Here is a 19451-nt window from a genome sequence, read left to right as displayed (position 1 = left end):
TCTGTCAAGTCTACCATGAGAATATATGTAGAATCTGATCATTTCTGATGACTGCATTCAGGCCACTGTCATCTTTTGTCTGGATCACTGCAGTAACCGCTAAGCGGACTTCCTCACACATTTCCTCCTCTCCCAACTCCCACTCTGCCCTGCCACAGACTCGTCTACATATTTCACCCAGAGCAATCTTTCTAAACCATAAGGCAAATAATGTCTGTCCTCTGCTCATGAGCCTCCAGTAGCTTCTTGTATCACTTACAGCAAAAGTCAAAATCTTTACAGTGGCCCACAGGGCCTTATACACTCCAGTCTGGTCCCTTCTCTGGCCTGATGTACTTCTCTTCCTCTCTCTGTAGCCGTACTGTCCTCCTCGTGGTGCTTGAACAAGGGAAGCCCATTCCTGCCTCTGGGCCTTTGTACTTGGTATATGCTCTGCTTGGAACTCCACGGATATGTGCATGGCCCACGCACTCTTTCCTTCTCAAATGCCAGGATCCCCTCATGCCAGTTTATCTGAGAGGCCTCCTCTGATCTAATAAAACAGCACCTCCTACCCCAGCATTCTCTATTCCCTTTACCCTCCACAGCACTCAGCAGCATCTTCTATTCTATACATTTCTTTGCATTTTTTGCCACTCTCCACCCCCCTGCCCCAACTAGACTATAAGCTGTATGGTGACAGGTATCTTGTTTTGTTCATTATTGTATCCCTGGGCCTGGGACAGTGCCTAATGCATAATAGGTGCTCAGTGAATATTTGTCAAATGCTTGCATGAATGGGAACATCTGATCCATGAGGTAAGCAGGGTTACTGCTTAAGGTGTGTGAGTTGCAGCTGGCGTTCTAGGAATCCAGAGTTGAGAGTTAACCTAGGCTGTCGTATTTGAAAAGTAAATCCTCAGTACGTACTGCTCTGAGTAAGGATCCCTGAGATACTGGGGATGCAGTGGTACAGTGGAAGCTGGACTTCCCATCAGAAGAACTGGGTTTGTGTTCTTCTAATTAGCTGTGTGATTTTGGACTGTTCACTGCCAGACTTAGCATTAATTTTCTCACATTTAAAACGGGAATGTAAAATCAAACTTCACGAGTGTATATGAATAGCAGATGAGGTCATGTGAAATTGCTTTGTAAATGATAAGATCAGTTCTACAAATAACTGATTTTGTATTATCACAGCTTTTGTTAACTCTGGAGCTTGAGTCATGAGATAATTCTTAAGCTCTTTATTAGCCGTCTTTAAGAAATATAATAGGTTCTTCTAAGAATATCAGGATTTAAAAAACTGAAATAATTCTCATAGCTCTTGCTTTGGATGGTTTATGCCTCTCCAGGTAACAAATCTAGACATTTGGGACCGTAGGGACATTAGAATCAAGTGTTGTATTCCATGCTGTGCTACTACAAATCCTGATTTTTTTTTTGGCTTTTTACTCAATTAGAATATTTTCTCTTTCACAGGATACAAATCAGTCGCTTTGTCTGAGTGACTTGAGCCTTCTGTCCACAGATTCTGAACTTCGAGAAAATTCTACTACAGTAAGTGCACCTGTGATACGGGTGTCAGACAAATAAGTTCAAGAATTGAGCACTCCCTTTGGTGGGAACATCGAAGGAGGCCAGTCTTTGAAGTCTTCAGATGTAATTGTGTTCAATTACTGACCACTTCGGGCTCCTTTGTTTGGGGTTTTATTTCTTGATAGAGCCCCAATGGGAGGGTTTGCTGTCTCTGATGCCTAATGCCTTTTGACCCACATCACTCCATTGATAACCTCTGGCCCCAGAAAATTTCTTCCTTTTATTCATTTAGCAAATAATTTATTGAGTGCCTATTCCATCAGGCTGTGTGCTGGTGCTGAGCTAGTAGTGGTAAGAGAGTAGGTGTGGTCTGTCCTTATGGAGCTTAAAATTAGTCTACTGGAAGGGGGAGCCGGAATTCCAGTTTCTAGACTTTCTCAAGCCCTGCCGGTCTGACCTGAGTCCGTCTTTTTCTCACCTTGAGCTCACTGCATTAGGTTCCTGCAGGGGACTCTGTCTAGAAGCCCTCCTCTGAAAGACAACCCTGCCGTCTCTTGATCTGATTGCTCCAGTTCCCTCTGTTCAGCATTTCCCTGCCATTCCCATGGCTCCGTGATGTCCCTTGCAGGCCACTGCATTAAGCCTGAGCTGATGCTCCTTTGGGAGGGTCTGTGCTTTACTCTGTCACCAACACTGGTTGTTACGTGCGCATTGTTTGTTGTTTTCCTGTGGTAAATAAACATTGCTCACGTTAGATTTTCTAGGAGTATATGCATAATAAGAAGGAATCAATGTGATAGGAAGTATCTGAACAGAGACTGGAAGGCTCAGCAATGCCATGAAATGTGTGCTGTTTCTCACAGTATGGTCAGTGGAGTCATTTGCAGTGCTTGTGACAATGTAGTTTCTTGGGCCTCACCCCAGGCCTACTTCATCAGTTCCTCTGGGAATGGTATCTGACTCTGCATTTTTATATAAACACCCCAAGGCTTGGGTTCTCCTGGTAATGGTAGAGCTGCTCTTAACAGACTAAGCCTCCCGTAGAAAACAAATATATATATATATATATATGCTGGGCAAATTATCAAAAACAACTATTTGAAGGCACCAAAGAGCATTCCAAACAGGCAGAGGTAACGCTTGGAAGAAGGAGCCACTTGGACAGCAGCAAAGGCACTGAGTAGGTTTTCAAGTTTTACAGCTTATCAGCCTTGGGGCAAGACCCAGTTGACACCAAACAAGAGGGCTAAAACTCAGTAAACATTCAGTCTCACTGTCTTGAATAAGCAGAGGACAGAGTTCACAGCTCTCACAGCAGCACCTGGAAAGTGACTGGGGACGACCTAGAAAGGAAAGAGTCAGAAAGTGGGAGCCCCACGCGCCATGTATAAACTCTGTTCGCATCTCTAGTTGACCCCTGAACTGTACATGCGTGAGACAGACCCTAAGCAGCCCAGCGAAGGCTGGGCATAGATTGCAGCTGCTGTCGCCTGCAAGGAAGACAGCAGTTTGCAGTTAGAGCACAGCCAAATCAACAGAATATTCAAGAAAACAAACACACTCTTCCAGGAAGTGGAACAGAATCCATAGTCTCTTTAACATATCATTTGGATTGTCCAGGGTAATCCAAAATGGGTGAACATAAGAAGAAAAAGGAAAACATTACCCCTACTTAAGGGAGGAAGGTACTCTGTGGAGACCAATGCCAAAATGAGTCAGACGTTAGAATTAGTAGATAAAGATTTTTTTTTTTAAGTTTATTTATTTAAGTGATCTCTACGCCCGAGTGGGGCTTACGCTCACGACCCCAAGATCAGGAGCCTCATAGTCTACCAACTGAGCCAGCCAAGTGCCCCAGTATACAAGAATTTTTAAGTAGCTCAAATATGGTGAAGGACGTAAAGGAATATGCTTGTAATAATTGAATAAAGAGGAAATCTCAGCAGAGAAATAGAAACTTACAGAATGTACCAAGTGGAAATTCTGGAACTGAAAATGTATCTGGAATAAAAAATTTACTGGTTGGGCTTAATAGCAAATTGGAAATGACAGAAGAAAGACTCAGTTAAATTGGAGATGGATCAATAGAAATTAACCAATCTGAAGAACAAAGAAAAGCATTAAATAAGTACTTCATATGATTTTTATGCGTATTCACATTTCAGGGCTGATACTCTAAATGCAATTTCTATACTGGATGGCCTCGATGCCCTCTGAGTTATGGAACCTACGATTTCTGGATATAATCTCTCTTTAATCTCAGATTGTATTAAATGGTTTGGGAGTCCACTCCCTGGCCAGGGCCATGACAAATGACTAAAGAGCTTTCTGGAGCCCTGGGGTCATCGGGTGAGGTATTCTGGTGTGAGGGAACATACGTACTTGTAAAAAAAAAAAAAGGCAGGGGGGTGGGGAGCAGCCTTTTCTACCACAGTTTACATCAGCAAGAGAGAGACTCTGTCCTTGGGGGGTCAAGTTATATATGGTGCCCTCACCACCCACCATTTATCCAGAATTAGAAATATTCTCATGTTTAGTCTTTCATTCTAAGGCCACAATTCCTTGAAGTAATAGAATTGATTTTGCTTTAAAAAAATTATGCACTGTTAATATCAAATATACATTTTAACGAAATCATCCTTTTATGGGTTTCTGGGCAGTCACGTGCATATGTGCATCCTGGAAGTGAGCTGTGCTTTGCTCAGATCTTTTGGTACAGGAGGGGTGAAGCCGCTAGGCAGTGGCCCTCAGGGCCTCCTGGCACCTGAGCTTCAGGATCCATCCTGATCCCATACAGCTCCCAGTGTCCTTTGTCTCTCTGTGCCAGGCCCCAGAGGCTTAGCCTGTTCTGGTCTCCTCAATTTTGGGGAGCTGCTCGAACTTACTCTGCCCCCAGGGTATGTGCCCTGAAGACTGGCAGTGGCTCAGTCACAGGTCCTTTCAGCACTTTGCTTTTTCCCTTGTTTTTTTTTTTTCCTTTTGTTTTGTTTTTGTTGGTTTTGTTTTGTTTTGTTTTGTTTTAATTTAAAAGACTTGTTTTTGAAGTATAATGTAGTACAGAAAAGTGCATCTAATCACAAATGATTAGCTTAATGAGTGATCACAATTCATCCCATCCACGTAACCAACATGCAAATCAAGAAACAGAACATTCCCAGTTTCCCCGGAAGCTCCCCACCCTCCATGCCGCCAACAACTATGACCTCTCCCTAAAGATAACCACTGTCCCAGGGCGCCTGGGTGGCTCAGTCGGTTAAGCCTCCGACTTCAGCTCAGGTCATGATCTCACAGTCCGTGAGTTCGATTCTGTGCTGACAGCTCAGAGCTTGGAGACTGCTTCAGATTCTGTGTCTGCCCCTCCACTGCTCATGCTGTTTCTCTCTGTCTCAAAAATAAATAAAAACATTTAAAAAAATTAAAAGCTTTAAAAAAAAAAAAAAAGATAACCACTGTCCCAACTAATAACCTGAGATGGATTTTTACCTGTTGTTGTGCTGTGTATACTTGGAATCATGCTAGTCATACTGGTTTGTGCTGGCTTCCTTCTTGCAACATTATGTTGAAGAAGCGAGTCTGCATTTGTTGCAGATCACTTGTTCTCACTGGTGAACAGTATTGCACTAAGTGAATGTACCACAATTGTTTTTTTCTACTTCCCTTGGGTATTTGGATAGTTCCTAGTTTGGAGCCATCATAATACCGCTGCTGTGAACATTCTTGTGCCTCATCTTTTGGAGCCATACAGGCTTATTCCTTTTTAACAATGTTACTGCTGATAATTTGAAAACAGGTAAAACCAAACAACCACCATGAGGAAGTTGCAGAGCTTATAGGAGTTGTCAGCCCACTACTTTTCAAACTGGGTTGCGCCTCTTTATTGGGTTATAATATAGGGGTTTAGGATCAGCATTTTAAGGGCATCAACACAATAGACAGTATCAGAAGACATTGCACGTGGTAAAGATAAGCCTCATTTCGTAGACTTTTGTTTCAGTTATACATATGGATAAGTATGGAACATGAAGGATGTACTTGCGTATGTATAAGATGTATTTCTTACTTTGCCTCATGGCATCATGATAGAGTTTGAAGGCCGCTGTCTTGGCCTGTGAGTCTTTTGGTTGTTGTTGTTTCCGAATTTTTATTTTTATTTAACAAATAAATAAATTCTAGTTAACATGTATAGTGTAATAATTGGTTTCAGGAGTAGAATTTAATGATTTGTCACTTACATGTAACACCCAGTGCTCATCCCAACAAATGCCCTCCTTAATGTTCGTCATCCATTCAGCCCCTCCCCTGCCTACCTTCTTCCATCAACCCTCAGTTCTCTGTCTTTAAGAGTGTCTTATGGTTTGCTTCCCTGGCTGTCTTTTTTTTCTCCTTCCCATTTGTTCATCTGTTTTTTTTTTTTTTTCTTAAATTCTACACATGAGTGAAATCATATGGGATTTGTATTTGTCTTTCTCTGACTAATTTCGCTTAGCATAATACACTCTAGCTCCATCCACGTTGTTGCAAATGGCAAGATTTCATTCTTTTTGATGGCTGAGTAATATTCCATTGTAGATATACATATATACATACTACATCTTTTTTTTTTTTTTAAGAGAGTGAGAAAGAGAAAGTCCCAAGCAGACCCCATGCTCAGCATGGAGCCTGACATGGGGATTGATCCCACAACCCTGGGATCATGACCTTAATTAAGCCAAAATCAAGAGTCGGGTGCTCAACTGACGGAGCCATCCAGGCGCCCCTATACCACATCTTCTTTATCCATTCATCAGTTGATGGACCTTTGGGCTCTTTTCAGTTTGGCTGTTGTTGATAGTGCTGCTATAAATATATATCAAGGTACATATACCCCTTCAAATCTGTATTTTTGTATCCTTTGGGTAAACACCTAGTAGTGCAATTGCTGGGTCATAGAGTAGTTCTATTTTTAACTTTTTGAGGAACCTCCATGCTATTTTCCAACTGGCCCATGATTCTTAACTCTCTCTGGACTGGAAGCAGGAGACTTTGTGTGGGTTTTTGCTTTCAGCGTCTGTCATGCAGGCATTCGGAATTACTCCTCTTCCAGTTGATGGAATCATGCTAGAATAATTGGCCCCTCTGAATCAAATGGGCAGTTTCATTTCTGAGGACCTCTAGACTGCTGGACAGTTCTACTCACGACATGTGCCGGGACCCAGAGTGATCCTCCCCGCCCCCCCCCCCCCCCCCCCAGAAGCAGAGTTGTTGCCAAATGACCTTTAAACACAAGTTGGCACTGACACAAAATATTGCCCAAAGATGGGTTTTGTTTGGTCTATACAGTGTTTTGTTTTCAGTTACTTGCTTTTAGCTACAAATCGGTGGATTTCACATAAAAATCCGCATTTCAGACCATTTTTGAGCCCTGGAAATCCCCAGTCTGAATATCACAGGGCAGCATTCCTCTGAAGCCCTTTAGGTGACTGGCGTGCATAGTCTCCAGTTCGCCAAAGTCCCCGCCACCCTTGGTTCACTTCTGTCACCTGCCCACACTCCTGGAGGCGGTTGCCTCTGTCACTTCTGCCCTACAAAATGTGGGGTGGAGGTACACTGGAGACAAAAGAATTGCTGCCCCTCTACCCTCCTTAACCAAAGAGAAGCCTGAGGGTGGCCATTTTTATTTGGTGCCTATCAGGAGTCAGACCCTCAGGGCATTATATGCCCCCCCCCCATTTTATCTTTCCTAAAATGCCTGACATTTTCTTAATTCTTAATTACAAAGAAACTTGCAGTGACAAACAATAGTGAATATAAGGCGGTCACTATTGCCTCTCATGAAAAGTTTCTTTATACTGTTTGATTCGTTACCATGTGTACATACTAGAATATCATAGATGTTATGTAATGACCTTGAAGGATATTCACAATATATTATTATTACATGAGAAAAGCAGGTTGCAGGTAATGGATAGAATACAATCCCATTTTTAGGAAAGATTTGGTCTTCTTTTAGAGCAGGGGGCCAGAAACCTTTTTTTTGGTGGGGGGGAGCCAGATAGTAAATATTTTTGGCTTTGCAGACCATAGAGTCTCTGACATAGCTCAACTCTGCCGTCAGACCATGAAAGCAGCATAGACAATAAATGAACAAGCATGCATCTGTAAAACTTTATTTATAAAAACAGGCATTCAGCCTACAAGTCATAGTTTTCTGACTCCTGTTTTTTTTTTTAATTTAAAAAATTGTTATTAATGTTTATTTACTTTTCAGAGAGAGAGAGAGAGAGAGACAGCATGAGAGCAGGGGAGGGGCAGAAAGAGAGGGAGACACAGAATCCAAAGCAGGCTCCAGGCTCTAAGCTGTCAGCACAGAGCCCGGCATGGGACCCAAACTCACAAACCACATCATGATGTGAGCCAAAGTCAGACACTTAACTGACTGAGCCACCCAGGCGACCCTGTTTTTCTTTTTAAATTTGAGAGAGAGAGAGCATGAGCTGGGGAGAGGGGTAGGGAGTGGGGGTGTGAGAGGGAGAGAGAGAGAAAGAATCCTAAGCAAGGCTTCATGTTCAGTGTGGAGCCCAATGCAGGGCTCGATCCTATGACCCAGGGATCATGACCTGAGCCTATATCAACAGTCAGATGTTCAACCAACTGAGCCACCCAGGCGCCCCACTGGCTTCTGTTTTTGGGTATTTGAGGACACAAATCTTTAGTGTCTGAGGTTTAGGGAAATCTTTGTCACCTTGGAAAGGAGAAGTTGGAAACAAGAAGCATATCAAAAAAGATCATTCTAGTTCTGTTGCTGTGTGTTCTCACAGTGAAGAGTTGCCTCAGGGTGACAAGTCTCCCATCTTTGTCTCTGTCCATCAATCACAGGGCCAGGACCTCAGCACAATTTCACCAGCAATCATCTTTGAATCAATGTTCCAGAATTCAGATGATCCGGCAATTCAGGAAGATCCTCAGCAGACAGGTTTGTTTCACAGACTCTCTTCCTGAGTAGCTCTCAGCAGGGGGCAAGGGACTCCCCACTCGTTGACACACCCATGCAGGCACAGGGAAGTTGTAGTTCAGTTCCTTTGAACAAAGTGTGCATTTGGCGAGGGGTCAGGGAAGCGTGGGCCTTTTGTTCAACCCATCTTTTCCTCTCCTTCCCTCAGCAAGAGTCCACTTGAGGGCCTACTGTCCCTAGACCTTCAGAAGAAGGGGTCTCCTTCTCTAAAAGCTCTCATTGGCTTTCAAAACCGAGGAGAGCTCAGAGCTCTTTCTTTTTCTGATGCGATACTGTGCTCGTGAGTGGGCAGGATCCACAAACAGCATCAGATGCATAGATCATTCTGTGTTTGAATGAAAATCTGTCCCTGAAGCTTTCACGGTAGTCAGAAAGTGTGTTCACTGGTTTTGCCAAAAAAGGATGTCCAGTCTCTTCCAGAAAAGCCTTAGGATACTTTTTTTTTTTTTTTTAAATGATAAAACCTATACTAGCTCTTCACATTTAGAAAGTGAGACTGATCACGAAGCCCGGTGCTTTGAGCAGAGCGGTCACTAAATGAAAACAGAAAGCCAGCCTTCTAGCAATGAAGGTACTGGCTCTGACGGACTTCAGCTGCCTTTGGTGTTGCCATAATGACTGTGTTTTTGTGGCTCATGTAAGGCTTGGGATATGTATATATCTTTCTATTTCTTTTTCTTGCCAGCTGCCTTGATTGAAAGTTTTAATGGTGATGCAGAGTCAGTCAGTGATGTTCCGCCACCCACAGGAAATTCAGCATCTTTATCTCTTCCGCTTGTACTGCAGCCCGGCATCTCCGAGCCACCCCAGCCTCTACTACCAGCCTCAGCACCGTCTGCTCCTCCGCCTGCTCCCTCCCTAGGAACTGGTTCCCAGCAAGCTGCATTTGGCAACCCCTCTGCTCTCTTACAACCTCCAGAAGTGCCTGTTCCCCACAGCACACAGTTTGCTGCTAATCATCAAGAGTTTCTTCCGCACCCCCAGGCCCCACAGCCCATCGTCCCAGGACTTTCTGTTGTTGCTGGGGCTTCGGCGGCGGCATCAGCCGTGGCAGCACCGCCCCAAGCGCAAAGTACTACTGAGCCCCTGCCAGCCGTGGTCCAGACTCTGCCCCTGGGCGCCAACTCTGTCCTGACTAATAATCCCACTATAACCATCACCCCGACTCCCAGCACGGCCATCCTGCAGTCCAGCCTAGTCATGGGAGAACAGAACTTACAATGGATATTAAATGGTGCCACCAGTTCCCCGCAAAACCAAGAACAAATTGTAAGTATTCTGACTGAAAGGACCCCCGGGGGTGAAGCGTATTTACACGGGTGACGTGTTCAGAGGCTTTTACTTCAAAAGGAAGATGGTTATCGTATCTGCCCTGAAACATGTAATTCGGCCTCTTGTCACTTCCCCACGATCGAGGGGTATAAATCCAGGGAGTGCTGTGATGGATACCTGCAGGAGGGAAGCAGAGAAGCAGCCTTCGTGTACTGCCGTGTGGATGGCTGCAGGCACGTGAACAAATGTTCCATCTGCAGTGTAATGCCACCCTCTAGGACAGGACAGCAGTCAACAGACTGCAGAGGCCCGAGAACGATGTAGGAAAGCGGTTCTTCTCCAAGGCAGAGTCAGACTGACGTGAGGGAATGGTGGGCCGCCGTCTGGTAGAAAACACAGCAGTGGCCAAGTCAGCGAGAGAGTCTGTGCACCCAGGACCTGCTCTAGAGCCAGTTTCTGCAAAAGTGTTTGGTCTCGATGATGAAGGAAATGACGTGGTCATTCACTTAAATGCATTTCAAGGGCCCAGTATTTACCAGATACCATGCATGATACTCTTGGGGGTACAGAAAAGTGGAAACCATGATCTCTTTTTCATAAAAACATATTCTGCTTAAAGATGCTAAAATGCCCCAAAGAAGGGTAACATTACCGGTAGGTAAAGTGCCGAATCGCAATGAAAATGGTAGTAACAGCTGTGATATATGGAACCCTTACTACGTGTAACGGCTTACTGTGCTAACTAAGCACTTTTTGAAATTAAGGATCTAACATGTGCCAGTCATTACCTTCTGTACATTATTTTTAGATTACTTTTTTTTTTTTTTTAAGATTTTACTGAACAGGTGGGGCAGAGAATTTCCATACACTCCCTGGCTACCCGTCCCTCCCTGCCAGTTTGCCCTAATAGTAACATCTTGCATTAGTTTGGTACATTTGTTATAACTGATGAATCAGTATTGATATATTATTACTAATTAAAGTCCATAGTTCACATCAGGGCTCACAGTTTGTGTGCAGCATTCTGTGGGTTTTGACAAAGGCATGATGTCATGTGTCTCCCATCATAATATTCAGAGAAGATTCAGCACCTAAAAATCCCTGTGCTTTACTAATTCATCCCTTCTCCCTCTCCCCCTTTCCCCTAGCAACCATTGATTTTTTTTTAATTTTTATAACGTCTATTCATTTTTTTTTTATTTAAAAAAAAATTTTTTTTTCAACGTTTATTTATTTTTGGGACAGAGAGAGACAGAGCATGAACGGGGGAGGGGCAGAGAGAGAGGGAGACACAGAATCGGAACCAGGCTCCAGGCTCTGAGCCATCAGCCCAGAGCCCGACGCGGGGCTCGAACTCACGGAACGCGAGATCGTGACCTGGCTGAAGTCGGACGCTTAACCGACTGCGCCACCCAGGCGCCCCACGTTTATTCATTTTTTAAGAGACAGAGAGCACAAGCAGTGGAGGAGCAGAGAGAGAGGGAGACACAGAATCCAAGTCAGGCTCTAGGCTCTGAGCTGTCAGCACAGAGCCCGAGGCGGGGCTTGAACTCATAGACCGCAAGATTGTGACCTGAGCCGAAGTCAGACGCTCAACCAAATGAGCCACCCAGGCCCCCCTCCATTGCTGTTTTATAGTGTCAGCTCCCGTAGCTCAGCCAGAAGCTTTCACATTCCTCCTAGACTCATCCTAGAGGCACCCCCCACCTTTTTTTTCCTTTAAAGGGATAAAAGATAAAGCCTTTTTACGATAAGACTTGAAGAAAGCAGAAATCCTGTAGCCAATGTAACAGGAAGTGTAACTAAGGTGGAAGGGTGAACTGTGGGCATGACTTTATAGTCGTCCTCGTAATAATGTAAATAACCAATGTTTGCTGAAGGCTCACCACATGCCGCAGGCTCTGCGTACATCATCTCCTTTCACCCTTGTAGGGGTCCTTTGGGGGGTCCTTTGGTTATCATCCCTGTTTTTACAGATGAGGAAACTGAGACTCAGACGTGAAGCCACTTTTCTGACCTCAACAACTGAGAAGGGACGGGGCTTGTGTCCAGGGCTTATGGCATGCCACAGGGGGCCTTCACAGGGGCTCTTCTGCCTGTGAGAGGAAGTCTTAGCCAGTCCTTAGCATGCAGCTTGACCCTTGAGGAGACCAAAGAACTTCCCAGACTCACAGAAGTACTGGGGTGTGGTGGGAGCAGAGGGCTTGTAGGGAAGCTAGCCCTGGGGATCCCTTTGAGAAGACCACAGCTTGAGCAAAGCAACCTTGGTCCCTTTGAGCAGACGGAACCTACTGGATTGGGCAGCTGGGAGACAGCCAAATAGTGGGGGACAAAGCTGGCTGCATTGTCAGCACTGAATGTCAAACAGTACACTGACCTCATGTCAGAGCGCAAACAAAACATCACTCAGTGCAAAAATCCTTGAACACTGAGGGTTTTCTGTCCTCTTGGATGACCAGTATAATCGGGCAGGCTTCAGGTCCTTGGAGATCTGCCATACTTGAGTGGCCGTAAATGTGATTTTTTTTTTTTTTTTTCCAGCAGCAAGCATCTAAAGTTGAGAAGGTGTTTTTTACCACTGCAGTACCAGTAGCCAGTAGCACAGGTATGTAATTGTGTGTGTTAACTTTAAAAGAAAGTCAACTCTCTGGGCCCCTTGAGGCACAGCTCATTGTTGCTTTGCCCCAGTTTTGAAAACCTCGAATTTGTCAGATTGTATTGTTTGTTTATTAGAGTATTTCACCTTCTCACAGCTATTGGAAGTTAGCGGGTTTATGGCATAAATACCACAGTTAACATTCCTTAAGGGGTCACCATTCTTTCCTTTCAGATATAGCTTTTAAATGTAACCAGAAGAAAGTCTGACTCACAGTGAATGCCAAAGAGGGCAGCTGTTAATTCACTGGACTCTTTTCTAGTTACAGTAACGAAGAAGTAGCTTCTGGGTCAGAGACTCATACAGAGCGAAAAGTTCCTTTTTCTCAAGCTATTTTATAGATTAAGAAACAGGGGCCCCAAACGACTAACTGACCCCTCCAAAGTCATAAGTGAGTTTGTGGCAGAGCCAAAGCACTAGTTCTCAGGCCTCCTGACTTGCACTCTGTTCTCCTGCCCCCGGGTCTCTAGCTTTTTTGAGACACACAGAGCCTGTCTCATCTCAGTGTGCATGTGCACAGCACACATACCTGCACCAAAGAGCGGGAGCATGGGCGCGCACGCAAGGCTGACGGTGTACAGGGGTGCTCCCCCCACCTACTGTGTGTCTGAGACTGGGGGTGCAAGCACGAGCAGGAGGCCCCGGTGGAGCTTGGTCTTGGGCAGGCGGGACTCAAGCCCCAAGTCCCGCACAGTGTGGAGAGCAGTGCGTAGGGAGGCAGCAGCTCTGTGCACGTAGATAGGAAGCTCGTGTGCCAGCCGGCCTCGGGCCAGCCCCGAGCGGAAGCCTGCTGGAATCACAGCTTGGCAGCCTGGCTGTGCGCTGGGTCTTCAGAAATAAGAGTAAGTTCTCTGGAAAAACAGCGCGGTCTGGGGAGTTCAGGCAGAAGGAAGAGCGCAAAGACCCGGAGGTTTGAAGAACATGTCAGAAAAAAGGGAGGCATCTGCTGTAGCTGGCGTGGAGGGTATAGGGGGGTTCGAACAGCCAGAAATGAGGCTGCAAAGACAGTGTCATCTAGATGGTGTGTGTGGCCAAGGAAAAGGGACTTTGCCTTTCAGGGGATGGGGAGTGTCAGGCAGAACAAAGTCTGGAGCATGGCATCCTCCCTTGCCGCCACTCCTGCTTCCGTGGCACTCAGTGCTCACCCACTCCGTATCCCCGTCCGTCACGCCCCTGCCCTGCGGCTACTGGAGGAGCAGTCTCTCTTGCCTCTCTCGCAGGGAGCTCTGTACAGCAGATCGGCCTCAGTGTTCCCGTGATCATCATCAAGCAAGAGGAGGCGTGTCAGTGTCAGTGCGCGTGCCGGGACTCTGCCAAGGAGCGGGCGGCGGGCAGGAGGAAGGGCTGTTTTTCCCCATCCCCGGCAGAGCCGAGCCCCCAGCCTCCTGACAGGCCCAGCCTGAAGCTACCGTCGCAGACTTTTCCCTCACGTCCCGGTCCCTTGTCCTCCTCCTCCGCTGTACCCTCTTCCTGTGAGCAAGGCAGACAAGCAGAGACTCCTTCAGACCCTCAGACAGAAACGTTAAGTGCCATGGATATGTCAGAGTTTTTGTCCCTCCAGAGCCTGGACACCCCGTCCAATCTGATTCCCATCGAAGCACTACTGCAGGGGGAGGAGGAGATGGGGCTGACCAGCTTCTCCAAGTGAAAGGGCCGCGTGCACTCACCTCTAGGAAAAGAGGGGAGCGGAAGCGTAAGGTGCGGTGCCTGCCATCATGGGGGGTCAGCAGTTCGAAGGATGAAGAAATCTACTGTTTGAAATCCTCACCTTTCAGACGTATTTTCTTTAGTCATATCCCAGGAGCATCCATTTTAAGGAACTGATCTTTGGAAAAAAACAAAAACAAAAAAAAAAACAAAACAAAAAAATGCTAAGTTATAAATGAACTGTTTGGCTGCACTGTATGTCACTTTTGCTTATTGTCATGTGAACTTGGAAATTAAGGTTACTCGTATGCATAAACATTCGAAATGAAAGGGTGTGGCTTCCATCCGTGTGAGGCTGCCCATCACTGGCACTGGGGACTTTGTGGTCTGGGCAGTAGTGTTCAGCTTGGCGGGCGTTGCTCCTCCCCGTGCGTCTTTTGAGTCTGAGGCTGAAGCTCGCGAGGAAGGCAAGACCCTCGCTCCGTCAGAGGGGGGAGTGGCAAAGGCAGAGCAGACAGCTGCGAGCTGGACAGGGGTCGGGCCAGGTGGTCCTGTTGTTTGATCTTGGTGTCCGCGGAGCTCAGGGTGATGGCAGGTGGCGTCCTGCAGCCAGCTACAGCACAATGGGTAGTAAAAGCCTGGCCTGAGGCTGTGTCAGTGATGTCCCGTCTGCCGCGGCCCCAGGCGAGCTGGTGACCGCTGTCTGTCCCCGCCGTTTGCGGAGCTGGCTCCGGCAACAGTGTCACGGCGTTTTTGCCTTCCCTGTTCTTCCTATCTCTTGGTTGGTTGCCAGGCCCTGCAGATTGCAGCGGACTTTCCTTGGGGAACATCCCTGTTTTGTCCTCGAGTGGACGTGTGGCTTGTGGCCAGTTGCCGGCTGGTGGTCTGCCTTCCTTTAATGGTTTTCTCTTCCTCAGAGCAGAAGAGCTGCATTTTGCTTATCAGAAGGAAGTCATTGTTGGTGTTTTTTGAGGCGGCATGTAATTGGCAGGCCAGGTGTCCTGGTTCCAGGTTCTAGCCAGGCTTTTGCTTGCCTCTCCCATCTCCACCTCTCACCCTCTGGATTTTGCATACAGTCTAGTACAGTGCAAAGAAGGATGTGACTTGCTCAGCTTAGTCACGTGATTTCTAAACAAATACACAAAAGCAAACAAAAACCACAAAACGATGATCTTCTACTCAGGGTAAAACAAAACAAAACAAAACAAATAAAAAAAAAAAAATCCCCCTTCCACCAAAAAGCCTGAAATGTTGCAATAAGTTCTCTCATTTGGAATGTTTCATTAAGTTGTGTTATGGGGAAAAAATTTTTTTTGATTTGTGTATAGAACTATATCCATCTGTCTGCCTTTGGCTCCAAGTCATTGCCTCTTAAAATAAAACCTAAAATACAATTCACACTAAAATGGAAAGTTTCTCTCAACCGGCTATATTAATGTAGTCATGAGTGCTCACCGAGCCTCACTGAGCTCAGAAATGAGGCTTGGCCCACGGTCTGGACTAGGCCTCAGCCTCCAAGAGCCCCCTTCCCTGCTTGAGCGGGGAACAGGGGTCCACAAACAGGACTGCTCTTCTGAGTCGACAATGTCAGGCAGAAAGCAGCCATAATTTTGCCTTCCTTTACCATTACCTAATGTAAAGAGATCTGCATGTGTCACTCTTCTGTTCTCTGAGCTATTTATTACTCAGGGCCAGCCAAGACAGTATCCGGAGCTGATCATTTATCTGGGAGCCAGAGGCCCTGCCTTTGACAGAATTTCAGGGACACAGTTGGATAAGAGGGCAGAGGTAGTCAATGTTGTTACTGCCACGAGGAGAAAAGGGCTTTACCCGCAGGCAGCTGGTGGCTTCTCATTCTAGGAGTCTAGGCAGGAGAATCAATTTCTTTTTGACCTTCTGCACTCCCCTCCCCAAAAAGCTGGTGGGTTCTCAGCAGAAGTTGATAAGGCAGGAGGCATCTTCTGTTTACCACAGTGGGTTAATCTTCCTGGGAAACCAGTTGCTGAGCATGGTTTGTCCTTGGCCATCTCCAGGTCTCACACCCAGGGGCAGCTCTGAGGCAGGAGCCGCGCTGTTTTCTCTACAGCTTCTGACAGAACGACATGATGGGGTCCCAAAGGTAGCTCTATCGGAGGGCACGAATGACCTCCCCAACATATCCATCCGAGGGGCACCCGAGATTCGGTTCCCTGGGAGCTGAAGTGGGAAACAGGAACCCAGAGAAAGCCATTGGAAGTGTCCGTGGTTTCGTTACTGCTTCTCTCGAGTTAATCAGGGCTGTACTCCTGTTGGGCATACCTAGGGTCAGTGGCTTTTCTGCTCTCCAAAGATTGGGGGGTGATGAAGCAGCATCATAACAACAGTATTTAGGCTGACAGATTTTTCTAGTTGAAGTATCTGCCTTTTGAGGGTGACTCAAAATGACAAGCGGGACTGTCCGAGCCAAGTAGCTTTTGAAAAATCAGGAATGTGCTTAAAATGCCAGTGAGTGGTTGTGAAGAGCAGGTTCGCCCACAGGCCAGGCCGTCTTCCCTTCCTCTTCCCGTGCTCTTCCCCCCACCCCATCCCTTCCCGCAAGCCTGGCCTCTTGTGCCAGGGATCTGGGAGGAGAGCGGGCCGCCGGCAAAAGTGGAGCTAGAACGGGCCTTCACGAAGAGTGCGTTTTCCAAACCCAGGCACGAACCTGTGGCGAGGTTAGGGGAGGGCTACAGACTTCGGGCAGGTGAAACCAAGCTTTCTTTCTTCCCCTGGTAAGCTTGGCCATTGCCACCGTGTAGATGGATTCTTCCAGCTCCCACTAGCACATCTCCAGTTCCACTGCCCTTTGCAGGGTGTGGTCAGCACCAAGGACTGGAGTTCATGGACCTAGGAGGGGGTGGGAACCCGGCTGGCACCCCCAAACTGCCTTAGCAGGGGGGTGGGACATTGAGGGAGGATGGCCCTGCCTCTCCTGGCAGGGTCTGGCAGCCTTGTGGGGCATCACCAGTTTGGTGACACGAGTTGGTGTCATTTATTCAATTCCACCCCTTCCCCCTTAGAAGGAGATCATGGTACAAAGCCCAGGAGGGGCCTTAAGGTGTGAAGACGTCTCTGGGTAGAAGCCAGGGACTTGTCTCCCCCACCTCTGGGAAAGTCAATAGATTGGAGTTTTACCTTCAGGGTCAAGGCAGTGGATTGATGGGGATAATGGAGGGTGGGTGGGTTTTCCTGAGAGACTTTGTATAATGCTGAATGTGTCCAGAGGGATGAGTTTGCAGAACCTCATATTGGTATATTAAAGAAATAATAAAATAAAAAGCACTTTAGGTTATTTTATCTTTAACCCGATTGCTGCAATTTCTTTTGTGTATATATATATATACATATATATACTTTCCACAAAGTTTTATTTTTTGCTCAGAATAAAAAGTTAAATTGAGGTGTGAAAAGAAAAGCACTTACCTTGGTGCAATATGTGTAGCTTGACGGTCGTTGTCCCATGTGGCCCTGGCCCGGCCGCGTTTTTCCGCTCGATCAGCCCTGTACTGTGAGGCTGTCTATAGGGAAACACTAGTATGCACTCTCAGCAACTGCTCTATCTATGCAAGCCTTCCCTGTGTGCCCGAGGGCGCCCCCTCAGGCTCTCTGAAGAACTGCGGGTCCTGTTTTCCTTTGCTGACTTGAGGCCCCGTTTTCATCACTTCTTGGTCCCTTGCCATCTTGCCCCGCCTTCACCATTACAAAGTGATGCCTGAAAGGAAGGAACAGGTTGTTCCTAGGTAGAACCTGGCACCTTCTAGACTTTTATATCTGTAATCATGTTTCGTTGTCTTCAGTCTTAGAGACTTCTCCGGAGTCACTGAAACCATTGGTTTGTGGAACTGCAACAGTATTGCTAGCGTTTACATTTTCCAATCTGAACTATGTTGGGGAGGTGGTGGTGGTAGTGGGGGAGCGGGCAACACGAGCCATTTCCCTACTGCTCCCCTCACCGCCCGCCCATGTTGGCTCTCTAAGAAAAAAGGTCTCCAGCCTTCATTAAATCCAGTAAACAAAGCTGTTACTGATCTGCTTTATCGACTTCTCTTCTTTTCCCCACATTCCCCTCCTGTTCCCCCGAGCCCCCATTTTATCTTCAATTCTCAGGCTACTGTAGAATAGAGAAGTTTTGAAATACACTTCAGCCAAAGCAGAAGGATTTCCACAGATCAGTATGCAAATGGTTCTGTGACACAGATGGGAAATTGTCCATTCCCTAATACCGGGTGGTGGGGCGGGAGGCGACAAAGCTGAATCTTGCATATTTCTGGTTGGTAGTCAGTTTAGCCTGTTTCCTCTTGCATATTTTGGGGGGGACAGGGAGAGGGTCCCATGTTTCCTCTCATGCCCTTTGGGGAAGCTGATGATCACTGTTTGGGCATTTCTCACTGTTACTCCTGTTCCAGAGGTTCTCCTCAGTCTGCACTGAAAAATGCAAATTAAACTGGATCTTATGTCAGTGTGTACATAGTACAAGCTTTTTTACTGGAAGCAAAGTTTAAAACCACACACTGCCCTTTTGGTGGTGTGCCTGCTGGGCCAAAAATTGGGTGATAATGTAGTGTCACTTTCTCAGCTCAATGCAGTTTCTACTCTTTTTCTTATGGGAAAATTTTTCATAAAACCTTTTTTCACCAAAACCCAGGGGTGTTTTTTGCAATATCCTCGTTATCCTCATAGTGGTGCCAAGTCAGAGGCCTCTCTTGCCCTTCTCCCATGTCCTTATGCCTCCCCAGGGCGCTGTTTGATTCAACAGTCTACATCCTTTGCTGTGTTTTTGGAGAATGTGGGGGTGGGGGGTCGGAGTTCAAGGTGGCTGTTCCCTTTCCCTGTGAACTCCTCCTAGTCCCTTTTGGGGAAGGTGGCTGGAAATAGGTTTTTGCTGAATCTCTGGCTCCCATCTCCTGGCCAGGAAAGGCAAGACCCACAGAGAGCCTTCTTTTTTGACACACACCAGTCATTGGCCGGAGGTCTTGGTGACAGTTTTTAAAATCTCAAATGGTTTTATTTGGATTGTGTAAAAGCCTATCAAATTTACTTAAGGGTGAAACATGGGAACAACGGACTTCCACTGAGCGATATGAAAACGTTACAGGTTCAGTACTTCCAAAGGAAGAAACCTCCAAACCCAAAAAAGAGTAAATATGAATTTGTATTTTTGAAGAATGTGAAATAATGGTGTTTGCTTAATTGCTCATTTTGTATAAACTTAATATTGTACTTTAAGATATCTGCTAAGAAGTGAAAATTTAACTTTTTGGAATTGAGAAAGCAATATTAAATACTAATGAAATCCTAATTAAATGCTTATTTAAATCTGGTAGTATCTGTGGCCTTTCTTCCCAACAT

At 46.2% G+C, this 19451-nt stretch overlaps 1 protein-coding gene across 3 annotated transcripts in view; it reads left to right on the top strand.

Moving 5' to 3' along the window:
• Positions 1 to 19418, top strand: part of MTF1 (metal regulatory transcription factor 1) — a 45811-nt gene extending 26393 nt beyond the window's left edge. For 2 of the 3 annotated variants that reach the window (XM_053211706.1, XM_053211708.1), the window contains exons 7-11: positions 1462 to 1534; positions 8372 to 8470; positions 9195 to 9778; positions 12323 to 12386; positions 13658 to 19418. In XM_053211706.1, the coding sequence (XP_053067681.1) occupies positions 1462 to 1534; positions 8372 to 8470; positions 9195 to 9778; positions 12323 to 12386; positions 13658 to 14085 (1248 nt within the window). In that variant the 3' untranslated portion in view covers positions 14086 to 19418. The remainder of the gene's footprint in view (positions 1 to 1461; positions 1535 to 8371; positions 8471 to 9194; positions 9779 to 12322; positions 12387 to 13657) is intronic. The other variant, XM_053211710.1, reaches the window with a different exon arrangement.
• Positions 19419 to 19451: the final 33 nt, after the last annotated feature.

The sequence above is a fragment of the Acinonyx jubatus genome, chromosome C1, assembly GCF_027475565.1.
Source record: "Acinonyx jubatus isolate Ajub_Pintada_27869175 chromosome C1, VMU_Ajub_asm_v1.0, whole genome shotgun sequence".
Classification (NCBI taxonomy): Eukaryota; Metazoa; Chordata; class Mammalia; order Carnivora; family Felidae; genus Acinonyx; species Acinonyx jubatus.
The sequence above is the reverse complement of the archived record's forward strand: the minus strand, read 5'-3'. Positions and strand labels throughout refer to the sequence as shown.